At 44.7% G+C, this 12,075-nt stretch overlaps 1 protein-coding gene across 3 annotated transcripts in view; it reads left to right on the forward strand.

Annotated features, from left to right (window-relative positions):
* LOC137653568 (sec1 family domain-containing protein 2-like) overlaps positions 1-12,075 on the forward strand; it is a 261,267-nt gene that overhangs the window by 18,891 nt on the left and 230,301 nt on the right. For all 3 annotated transcript variants that reach the window (XM_068387077.1, XM_068387076.1, XM_068387078.1), the window contains exon 2: positions 6,936-7,120. In XM_068387077.1, the coding sequence (XP_068243178.1) occupies positions 6,941-7,120 (180 nt within the window). In that variant the 5' untranslated portion in view covers positions 6,936-6,940. The remainder of the gene's footprint in view (positions 1-6,935; positions 7,121-12,075) is intronic.

Consider the following 12,075-nt stretch of genomic DNA (forward strand, 5'->3'; position numbering starts at 1 on the left):
TGCAGGGACCCCAACCCTGGAGTTGCTTCATGAACTCGGGTTCGGGACCCCCGGGCAAGCCAAAGACAGTATGGCAGGGGGCTTACCTCCCTTCCTAAGGGTTGAGTCACCCCATGTAAATAGCGTGGTTTGTATTCAGTTACGGAACAAATGACAAATTCGTAGATAATTTGTATTTTTCCTAACGATACAAACCTAGCTATTTACAGTTATGTGCCCGCCAGCCCTGTCCCCCAAGATAAGTCCTACCTCTAAGTAAAGTTGACGAATTACCGGTGTGTGTGAGGGTGGAGGGGTAGCAAGCTACCCCCCCCCCCTCGCTAACTAGCGGTGGGGTAGGAAACCCTGGTTAAAATTTTATGGCTCGTCATCGGCTGCGCCGAAGTAATTACCCCATGTAAATAGCTAGGTTTGTATCTTTAGGAAAAATACAAATTATCTACGAATTTGTCATATTTTCACCGAATACTTATATGCTTTTCTTTCTTTACAGGAGGAGCATCCCGAGTGCGGGAACCATTTCTGCAAGAACTTCTGCGGCCATGATAAGTGCAGTAAGAACTTCTGCGGCCATGATATGTGCAGGACCCACGCGCGCTGCGCAATTACGAAGGGATCTCTGAAGTATTGGGACCCAAAGGTATGTACCGTTTGTGACAAACTGGTATAAGAGGCTTTTGATGATCAGAAGTCCACAGAGTCAAGGGATGCAGCAAAAGATACGCTGCGAAAATGGGTCAGAGGTTTTGAGAAGAACACCTCTGGCCCATATCTTCCTAATGAGAAGATGAGGGTTTGTCTGTTCCCTAGGGCATCTTCGGATGTAATTGTTCCCCAGACTCAACCTGAGATTCCCCTCGTCCAGTTTCAGGTAGAAACATCCATTTAGAAGACAACATGTCAGTTGTCTCCGAGGAGACTGAACGTAGTCTCCTTGTGGAAGAACTGGAGCAAGAAACTGTCTTTCCTCCTGAAGACGACGAAGAGAAAGCCGAAACGATCTCGGTTTCTTCGGCTACGGTGGCTGGCCCTGTTCCGTCAACTTCTTCTTCTGCTCCCCAGCTAGACTCGATCACCAATACGCTGCATTCGCTTTTGTCCATGTTCCAGGACATGCAAAAGCAGTTGTCCGAGAAGGAGGGTTCTCTACAGACTGAAATGCACCAGCTCGCGTCTATGCGTTTAGCCCCCAAGAAGCTAAACATCAAAGACCTTCCCGCCTTTTCTGACATCAATCCTTGGAGGTATGCTGAGCACATGCCGATGTCAGGGGGGAAGATCTTCCTCTCCGAGAAACTGGGTACTGTCCCAGTAGATGATGTGGAGTTCTGGCCCAGCAGAGGGGCCTATCCGGATTGTTACGTCCGCCTGAGGACGGAACCTTCTTCCAAAGAAGAAACAGAGCTAAAAGAGGTCATCATTCTGGACCTCCCCAAGGCCCAAGCCTTGTTTAACAAAACCTTGAAGGAGAGGACCTTCGCTAGCTCCAAGGTGCCGGCTCTCAGCAAGAAGCACCCTTCCTTCATTGCTGATTCTTCCCGTGCCTTCCCCTTTATGGAGAAAGGGTTTAAGGCAGTCGAGGCAAGAAAACCTAGTCCTACACTTGAGGAGTGTAAACCCTTTTCCCTTGCCTTACCATCTGACGATGCGGACTGGAAGGATGTCTATAACACCTTCTCAGTCGGGAAGGTGGAGGCTGACATTGCTGGACGTCAGTTTGGTGAAGACCTCCCAAAGTTGTTGGACTTTCACCTGTGCAGGGAGCAGGCGACCAAAGAACGACTTGCCGCCTCTATGTCTCTACAAACCGGGTTAGAGATGATGGCAAGTGTTCCCGAGACCCCAGATATGTTCATGGTCTTTGCCAAAGCTCATTTGGCAACGGTCACCAAAGACCTTTATAATTTCATTAAGGCCCGCCGGGCTTGCAGAGAGTTCGTGTTCGCCTCGGCTGCGGTGAGACACGAACCAAGGAAGCTGATAGCCTCCAACATCTAGGGAAAAGACCTCTTCCCAAGTGAAGTGGTTAAAGAGGTAGTGGACAAAGCCGCAACGGAGAACAGGAATCTCCTCTCCAAGTGGGGCTTGTCCTCCAAAAGAAAGTCTTCCGCTGAAGAGGGTCCCCAGCTGAAAAGGAAGACAAAATGACCCAGAGTTCCCTCTCGTCCTTGACAACAACAACAGCTCCCCGTGGCCATGGTGCTCCAGACGGTGGCACAACCACCCACCACTTTCCAGCTGGTGCCCCAACCAGTGGCGACTCAGTCGCCCGTCTTCACCCCAGCCTTTGAAAGGCAATCGACGACCTTTAGGCCAAGGTCTCGAGGTTCCTTTCGAGGATCCTCTAGACGCCCCTCTAGAGGTAAGGGCAACAGAGGTGGACGTGGCCAAGGAGGCAAACCCTCCAACCAGCACTCCAAGTGAGATGCTACCGGTAGGAGGGAGACTTCTCCTCTTCCGGGATCGCTGGACCTTCGATCCCTGGGCCCACAGCCTAATCAAGAACGGACTGGGATGGAGTTGGAATACAACTCCACCGAACTTCCCTCAATTCTTCCAACACTCAACCCCCATATTGGAAGAATACGTTCAGGAACTCTTAGACAAGAGAGTTGTAAGGAGGGCAGAGACCATCAAATTCCAAGGAAGGCTATTCTGTGTTCCGAAGAAAGACTCGGAAAAGCTCAGAGTCATTCTGGACCTTTCACCACTCAACAAGTTCATAGTGAACTACAAGTTCAGAATGCTGACGCTCGAACACATAAGGACCCTTTTGCCCAAACAGGCATACACAGTCTCCATAGACATGACGGATGCGTACTGGCACGTTCCAATCAACCGTCAAGTTTCCCCCTACCTAGGATTCAAGCTACAGAAAAGACAATACGTCTTCAGAGCCATGCCCTTCAGTCTGAACATAGCCCCAAGGGTATTCACCAAGCTTGCGAATGCAGTCATTCATCAACTACGCCTAAAGGGAATTCAGGTAGTAGCCTACCTGGACGACTGGCTGGTGTGGGCAGCATCCAAAGAAGAGTGCACGCAAGCCTCCAAGGAAATGATCCAGTTCCTGGTACACCTAGGATTCAAGATCAACTTGGAAAAGTCTCGACTATCTCCAGCTCAAAGGTTCCAGTGGCTGGGTGTCCACTGGAACTTACAGTCACACTGCCTCTCCATTCCATCAAAGAAGAGAGAGATAGCGGGATCTGTCAAGAGACTCCTTCAATCCGCCAGGATATCAAGAAGGCAACAGGAGAGAGTGTTGGGGTCTCTCCAGTTCGCCTCTGTGACAGACCCAATATTGAGGGCTCAATTAAAAGATGCATCAGGAGTTTGGAGAAAATACGCATCAAACGCGTAAAGAGATCTAAAAAGACCGAAACCGAATCGTCTGTGATCCCTCCTCAAGCCATGGTTGGAGGCCAAGTATCTAAAGAAGAAGGTACCCTTACAACCGCCTCCATCGTCAGTCACCATTCACACGGATGCCTCGAAGGAAGGGTTGGGAGGCCATTCTCAGCATCGGAAAGTCCAAGGAACCTGATCTTCCTTCTTCGAAACCTTCCACATCAACTTTCTGAAAGCCTTGGCAGTTTTTTCTTTCACTGAAAAAACTGAAACTTCGCTGCTCAATCCACATCTGACTGGTATTAGACAGCGAGGTTGTAATGAGATGCCTAAATCGACAAGGCTCGAGATCGCCTCAAATCAATCAAGTAATATTGGCCATCCTCCGGCTAGCGGAGAAGAAGAGATGGCACTTGTCAGCAGTTGATCTTCAAGGGTTCCGCAATGTGATGGCGGACGCTCTATCCAGGTTCAACCCGATAGAGTCAGAATGGTCCTTAGACGCAAGATCATTTTCCTTCATCTTACGCAAAGTCCCAGGACTGCAAGTAGACCTCTTCGCAACGAGTGACAACAAGAAGCTACCCCGGTATGTATCCCCGTACGAGGACCCTCTAGCTGAAGCAACGGATGCAATGTCCTTAGATTGGAACAGATGGTCCAAGATCTACCTGTTCCCTCCAACCAACCTTCTGCTGAAAGTCCTCAACAAACTGAGATCCTTTCACGGAACGGCAGCAATAGTGGCCCACAAGTGGCCCAACAGCGTCTGGATCCCCCTGATAACGGAACTACGCCTGAAGCTGATCCCGTTGCCGGATCCAGTTCTGACTCAACAAGTGCAGAAATCGACTGTCTCAGCTTCATCACAGAAAACCCGGAACCTTCATCTCATGATTTTCTCACCTTAGCAGTCAAGAAAAGGTTTGGGATTTCAAAGGACAGTAATAACTTCTTAGAAGAATACAAGTCAAAGTCAATGAGAAGACAATACGAGTCTTCCTGGAAAAAATGGGTCACCTTTGTTAAGGCAAAGAAACCAAAGGAGATTACTATGGATTTCTGTTTATCCTTCTTCATCCATCTCCATAAAAAAGGGTTAGCAGCCAATACGATTGCTACGTGCAAATCTGCCCTAACCAGACCCGTGCTGTACGCCTTCCAGGTAGATTTCTCTAACGAAATCTTCAACAAGATTCCAAAAGCCTGCGCTAAACTTCGGCCCGCAGCCCCTCCAAAGCCCATTTCATGGTCCTTGGATAAGGTTCTTCACTTAGCATCAACCTTGAACAACGAAGATCGCTCTTTAAAAGACTTGACTCAAAAGGTGATATTCTTATTTGCACTAGCCTCAGGAGCCAGAGTTAGCGAAATAGTGGCCCTCTCGAGGGATGATGGCCACATTCAGTTCACAGACTGCGGAGAACTGAACCTTTTTCCGGACCCAACGTTTCTCGCCAAGAACGAGCTGCCCACTAAGAGGTGGGGTCCCTGGAGAATCTGCCCTCTGAAGGAAGAAGCATCCCTATGCCCAGTGGAATGCCTAAAGGTCTATCTTCGTAGAACTTCAGGCTTTAAGGGAGGTCAGCTTTTCAGGGGAGAAACATCAGGTTCGACATTATCCTTGAAACAACTAAGGGCGAAGATCACCTATTTCATTCGCAGAGCGGATCCAGACAGTACACCCGCAGGTCATGATCCGAGAAAAGTTGCTTCGTCTCTAAATTTCTTTCAAACTATGTCGTTTGAAAGTCTTCACGCTTACACTGGATGGAAGTCATCCAGGGTCTTCTTCAAGCACTACGCGAAACAACTACAGGAGATCAAACATTTTGTGGTGGCAGCAGGTTGTGTACTAAAACCTGCCACTTGATCTCTGCGAAGAACAGTGCACTATTTGGGACTTTTAGTAAAGGGTGTACATGATAGACTCTTATGGTGGATCATGTTGAGTGATGTGTCTAGTGCATGTCACTATAGACTGTTCTAATTACACGGGTGACATTAAGCATAATAGACTGACACGTGCCATGCATATTCGTATGCAAGTGTTCCTTGTAACAACAGAATCCAAAGTGAAATATTCCATATTTCCCATAGAGTGGCTTGTGTTTCCTTTTCAGATGAAAGTTTATAAAATTTTTCTGTTATTACTTATTATGCTTTTACACAGATATTTTCAGCAAAAAATGTGATTGATTGTAAATGTTACAACCATGATTTCTATATTCTATTGTAATAAACAATAGTAGGAATCTTTGCGTCTCATTTCGCCCCAAATATACTAAACCATTCAATAAAGGGTGTCAGAGCGTCTTTTTATCCTCTTAAATTTGGAAAAATATTCGGAACTAATGTTATTACTGTTCCAAGCAAACATTCTTCAGATAATTTGTTATGCTTTTAAGTTCAGTCACTAGTATTGACTGATTGTACTAACTTGTTTACCTCATTGAATTAAGGTTTCCTACACGAATGTAAACCTGTCTATCTGTCTCTTTGAACAAACAGACTCGGGAGGTATCTGTAACCTATACAGATCAATTCCATTTAGAGTACAAACTATGCTTTATGTATATGAGGACACTAATATACAAACTTGTTTGCTAGATTGTTCCTTGAACTCATAATCCTCGGGTTTTTTCCTAGAGTCTTCCCAGACTCTTCCCTGTAGGGGGCAGGAAGCACTGACATAGTCCATGATCAGCTGAATGATGTATAACGGTAACATCAAGTGTCTCTAGGTCCAGACGACCAAGGAAAATTTATCTCGAGATGACTGGCACTATTGAAAATCCACAGATGCATTAATGCTCTGGTAAACTTCCATCAGGAAGACATTCGCTCAAAATCTATTTTTGGGTGAGGTAGCCATGTCGTCCTGATGGACCCACCCTCTTTTTGACAAAGGATAATGAATCCCTCCTTAATATACTGTATCTGTAACACCTAAGCAACGCTACAAAGAAGGACTAGATGGTGCTGCGCAGAGGCGGGCTGGCGCCCAATTACAGTACAATAGGAGTGTTGCCTTAATAACGGCTCTCCAATAATTCTTGCCACTTTCCCCTCTTGAAGCGTAAACGCTATTAGGGGTGTAGATAGCTATGCGACGTGTCAAGAATACATCCTCTGATATTATGCGATATCCCTTTCAAAATATATAAGGGATACTCGCTCCAGGAGTTAAAATTCTGGATACCTTTAGTAAAATTCTCTGGGATATATCACTAGTCAAATACAGTATAACCAAGGAAGCTACTAAGAAGGAACTTCCATCAGGACGACATGGCTACCTCACCCAAAAATAGATTTTTAGCTTCGCTCAAAATCCGTTTCACCTTTTGTGTGTGTGTGTGTGTGAGTTGGGCGGATGGTCTACCCCCCTCTCCCACTTACTACCGGTAGGTATTTATACCTTGCTGAAAAGTCTTTTGGGTAGTTTTCAGCATTTTCCAAAATAATATCCACTGTAAAGAGCTCAAGGTTTGTATAGTTAGAAAATATACAAATTATTTCAAAATTTGTCATTTTTAGCACTTCTTATTTTGTTTTTGATGTATTTATTAATTTTACTTTTACAGCTACAATGCAGGCAGCTAATGTAAAGCATTTATCAGAAGCCTGGTGGAAAGAAGCCTGCAAGAAAGTTAAAAATGGTGTTGTTTTCATTGACAACCCAACAGCTGAGTGTTTGCATTGGAGTGGTGGGCTCTCCAGATTGGTTGATGCTGGAGCAAAGAATGTTAAGGAGTTTTCTTCTTTTGAGGTAAAGTAAGAAAGTTATTGAATTTGGGCAATTTTTATAAAATAATATTCAGTTTGTATTGCTTTAAGTGTGTTTGTTCCCATACTAACAAACCTCCTTCTATTTATATTGGATATTACTTCAGCGAAAGCTGGAAGGCAGCCATTTGATTTTAAGCGTGAGGCGGCAGCCTTACCTAACCACTAATAGTGGGTAGGTAGGGGGTGCTTGGGGGTTACCCAGCCACCCACATCTACTCAGGGTTCAATGAATCACGTCACTTTTTACTTTTGGTCGGTAGAGAGCGGACATCTCCTCTCTCTCCCTTTAAGGCTTAGCCATTTACCACTATTGCTTTACGCTCATTCTTTTCTTTACAGATATGTCTTAGAGTTTTTACGCGACGTCTTATTCCAGAGTAATGTGGCGGTTTCGGATGTTGATGTTTATTCTGCGAGTTATCGTAAGGATTTCACAGTGCTGACATTTCCTCATAGGGTTTTTTTTTTTATCTTCCCCCTCGGAGGGGAGGAATTTTTAATCCTCTCTGTATATTCTTCCTCAGCGCTTCATGAAGTCATCGGATAGCAATGTCGGTGGCTGTAGCTGCAGCCGACGTCTTAGCTGTTGACAAAGTCTACCTCCCGTTTGCCCTTCCTTCGTCTTCTCCCTACAGATAATGTTTCAGCTCGCGTATGCAACTCTGCCAGTTGAGAATTGCGAGATCAAGGATGATTGTCAATCTGTGGTGTGCTCGACAATCATCGGATCGATGGACTTTCCTTCCGTTCAATGATCGCAGGGGCGAGACTCATCACCTCGTCTTCCTAGTTGGCCAGGATGTCGTTCACGTCAATCCAATGATGTGTTCAGAATTTATTCTGTTCAATGATTGTAGGGGTGAGACTCATCATCTCGTCTTCCTGGTCGGTCAGATTGTCTTTTGCGACAATCAGAGGTTAGACACTCATTAAGGCGTCTTTTTTGAAGATCAATAATCGCCACAGAGATCTCTACGATCACGGGATCGTAGGTTATCGTGATCTCAACTTACTTCTTCTTGAAGACAAACTCCTGTTCTTTTTCTCCTTTGGGGTATTACTCCGGCAGGATTCCCGTTAGGGAAATCCCTTCGGGGAAAACTCAGAGTTAAACCTTGGCTTTTTCTCTAGCAACATTTTATGTTAACCTTCATTTGAGATAGAACTCGTTGAAGGGCAACAAAGTGCTGCTCGGAGGTTCGCCTTTAGGTGTAAGATATTCCCTTTGAGAGGAAGAATCTTTACACAACCTTTGCACACGTTTGCGATCAAGCTCAAGATCGTGAGTTATACACTCACGGTCACGAGCTCATGACGATCGTTGCCACGATTACGACGCTAGTCTTTCCTCAACCCTTTAGGACGCTCACGATCACGAGCTGAACACTCTTGATCGCGACGAAACGCACATGATCAGGAGTTACACTCTCTCATGAGCGTCCACGTTTGTGACACTAGTCTCTTCTAAATTTTTGAGGGCGCTTGCCATCACAAGTTTGGCACTCGGTATCACGAACGTGAGTTACACAATCACTATCGAGAGACTCGTGCCTTTGATTGTGACAGCATTCTTTACAACGCTTGAGAACGTTCAAGTGATCGCGAGCGAGCGAGATTTTGCTGACGCTCACGGACGTGAATTACATGATCATGGTCGCGAGCGAGACGCACTTTCTGAGAGGGAGCTGGTCAAGAGAGCACTCTCTCCTAAATGGTATAGATCCTCTCTCCTCACTCTTGAGCATACTCTACTTGGTTAGACCCTGCAGAGTTGATAGAATTATGGTTTGTTCCTTCTGGGAACCTAAGAATACAAACTTCTTGGACGACGGGGATAATACGGTAGTGCAAGGCTTAGTACCCCTCTGTCTTTGGGTACCTGTTTGTGTATCACAAACATGGCTTCCTGGGGTCCCAAAGGTTTTCTCGCTGTCGGCAGAATCAGAGGGATCCACTTCAAAGTGGCCAGGTTTATACTGTACATTGAATCCAGCACACTCACTGGAATTCATTTTCCTTGAATGTACGTGTTTTCTTGTACGCTTCGGTCATACTACAGGAAGGCTTGCGAACAAATTGCCTCAGGACCCAGGTTGCTGCTTCGGTTGTTACCTTCTCCCCTGTTGTCCTGTTTATTACTGGGCAGTTCATGAGCCGAGTTTGCTTTACTAGGAACTACACTAGTTAGACAGTCTCCTAAAGCAAATCAGTTCACGGATGTGATAAGGGAGGCAGATTCTTTGAATCTGTTTTTCTCCCCCTCTAGCCTGAGACACAACCTCTTGAGGTTACCACCAGTCCCTCCCTCTTAGAGAATGAAATTCAGTGCCGTCTAATCGACATCCATAGCAAATTACTTGCTATGATTCGGGTCAGCCCTAGACAGGTGACATAACAGGAATAACGAAGGATATTGGAAATCTGTGTTCTCCTAATCTCTGTTGGCCCTTATGCCCTCGGACCATAGTGGACACACATTCAACCACCATCTTCCATTCCGTGGAAACATCTTTTATCTACACTTCATGAAACTCAGGCTTGTTCATGAAGTCGGACGAGGATTTTCTCCCGTAACCGGAGCTCCTCCTTAGGCTGGAGTGGTTGGGAATGAATACTGTATATTCCTTTCTCATAAGAGAACCCTTCTCACGAGCTCAAAATAATTGGCGCATGTCTTTTCGCCAAGGAAAGAGAGTCCAGACTTAGCAACAAGGATATCTTTTATCTTCCATCTTCTTCTAGGAAATGGTAAGCAGTCTTATCTTCTTCCTCATGATTGGAACATCCGATCTCATAGGAAGACGGGGGACACCAGAATATAGCCATGGTTCGTCGGTTAGAAGTCTCTACTTTTAGTCTCGCCTCGTGAGACAAGCTTAACCTTCAAACCTTGTCATGCAAGGGAAGGTTTTGCAATCAACCAGTTAGCATCCTGTATAGGATTGGCTCTCGTCTGTAAGACCTCGGCCAACTGACTGATTTTAAAGTTTCAAACTCCTGCGAGACTTCTCCTTCCGTTTACATCGATCTATAATTCGAGTAATCGAAGGAATGACACGAAGGTCATATCCTATAAGGATATCCATAGACTGTGTCATTACCCTGTAGAGACTTCCAAGGTCTGACAAGACCGCATTAGTCCCCATTGAGTGCGACCTCTGAAGAACTATCCAGGTCCCAGGTCCCTCAGCACTTGGGATCACCCTTCTCTTGGTCCTTTACAAGACCGAGCAAGTAATGGTCCTAGTTAAAAAACTGCCTGACGAGAATCTCCCAGGAGTAGATCTCGTTCTTCTGGATTTGACGCTTCGTATAGAGGCATCAAATAAAAGGAAGGGGGTGGGAGACCATATACAGGACAATATGTCCTTGAGACTATGATCAGAGCACGAATGATACCGTCTCTTGTAGGTAGTAGGTTGACTAGAGCACCAGCCACCCGTTGAGATTCTACCGCTAGATAGTTATGGGGACCTTTGATTGGCCAGACGGTACTACACTGGATCTTTCTCTCTGGTTATGGTTCATTTTCCCTTTGCCTACACATACACAGAATAATCCGGCCTATTCTTTACATACAGTATTCTCTTCTGTCGTCATACACCTGACAACACTGAGATTACCAAACAATTCTTCTTCCTGCAAGGGATTAACTACTGCGATGTAATTGTTCAGTGGCCACTTTCCTCTTGGTAAGGGTAGAAGAGACTCTTTAGGTATGGTAAGCAGCTCTTCTAGGAGAAGGACACTCCAAAATCAAACCATTGTTCTCTAGTCTTGGGTGGTACCATAGCCTCTGAACCATGGTCTTCCACTGTCTTGGGTTAGAGTTCTCTTGCTTGAGGGTGCACTCGGGCACACTTTTCTATCTAATTTCTCTTCCGCTTGTTTCTTCAAATTTTTTATAGTTTATATAAGAAATATTTTTTATTAATGTTGTTACTGTTCTTAAAATATTTTATTTTTCCTTGTTTCCTTTCCTTACTGGGCTATTTCCCCTGTTGGAGCCCCTGGGCTTATAGCATCCTGATTTTCCAATTAGGGTTGTAGCTTAGCAATTAATAATAATAATAATCCCCTAGTAGGCACCTTCTTTCTTCTGGAAAGTGCCCGGGGGAATGAAGCTGGCATGACTGTAACGATACCATTTAGCCAAAAAAAGATAAAAGTCATTGACAATTCTTCTGTATTTATACTTGTTGAATTCATTTTTTTTGTACTTAGAATTGAAATCATCCCATCTTCACCATCGTAGGTAACTGGTATGTTTGTACTTGGCATTCTATTAATGATAAATTTTGCAAATTTAGCTGTTTTTTTAATATTAAAATATGCTATACTGTATATTTTTAATACCTTAATGCCTGGATTCTCATATCAACCTCGAGATCAAAGCCCCAAGGCAGAACCACTCAAAGACAATATTTTCTGACCGGCCGGGAATCGAACCCTGGTCCAGGAAGCTGGTGGACAGTGACTATACCATTTAGCCACGAAGAAAGATAAAAGTAAATGATCATTCTTCTGTATTGATACCTGTCGAATTCCGGTTTCTTTGTCCTTACAATTGAAATCAACCCATCTTCACCATCGTAGGTAATTGGTATGTTTGTACTTGGCATTCGATTAATGATAAATTTTGCACATTTAGCCGTGTTTTTCATATTCAAATATATATTTTAATACTTTAAAATCTGGATTCTCTTATTGACCTCAGGATCAGAGCCCCAAGGCGGAACTGGTTACTCAAAGACAATAGCTTCTGACCGGCCTTGAATCGAACCCTGGTCCAGGAAGCTGGCATGACAGATGATACCATTCAGCCACGAAATAAGATAAAAGTCAATGACGATTTTTCTGTATTTACTGTATACCTGTCGAATTCAGGTTTTTTGTGCTTAGAATTGAAATGAACCTATCTTCACCACCGTAGGT

This window comes from Palaemon carinicauda, chromosome 14 (assembly GCF_036898095.1).
Source record: "Palaemon carinicauda isolate YSFRI2023 chromosome 14, ASM3689809v2, whole genome shotgun sequence".
Lineage (NCBI taxonomy): Eukaryota > Metazoa > Arthropoda > Malacostraca > Decapoda > Palaemonidae > Palaemon > Palaemon carinicauda.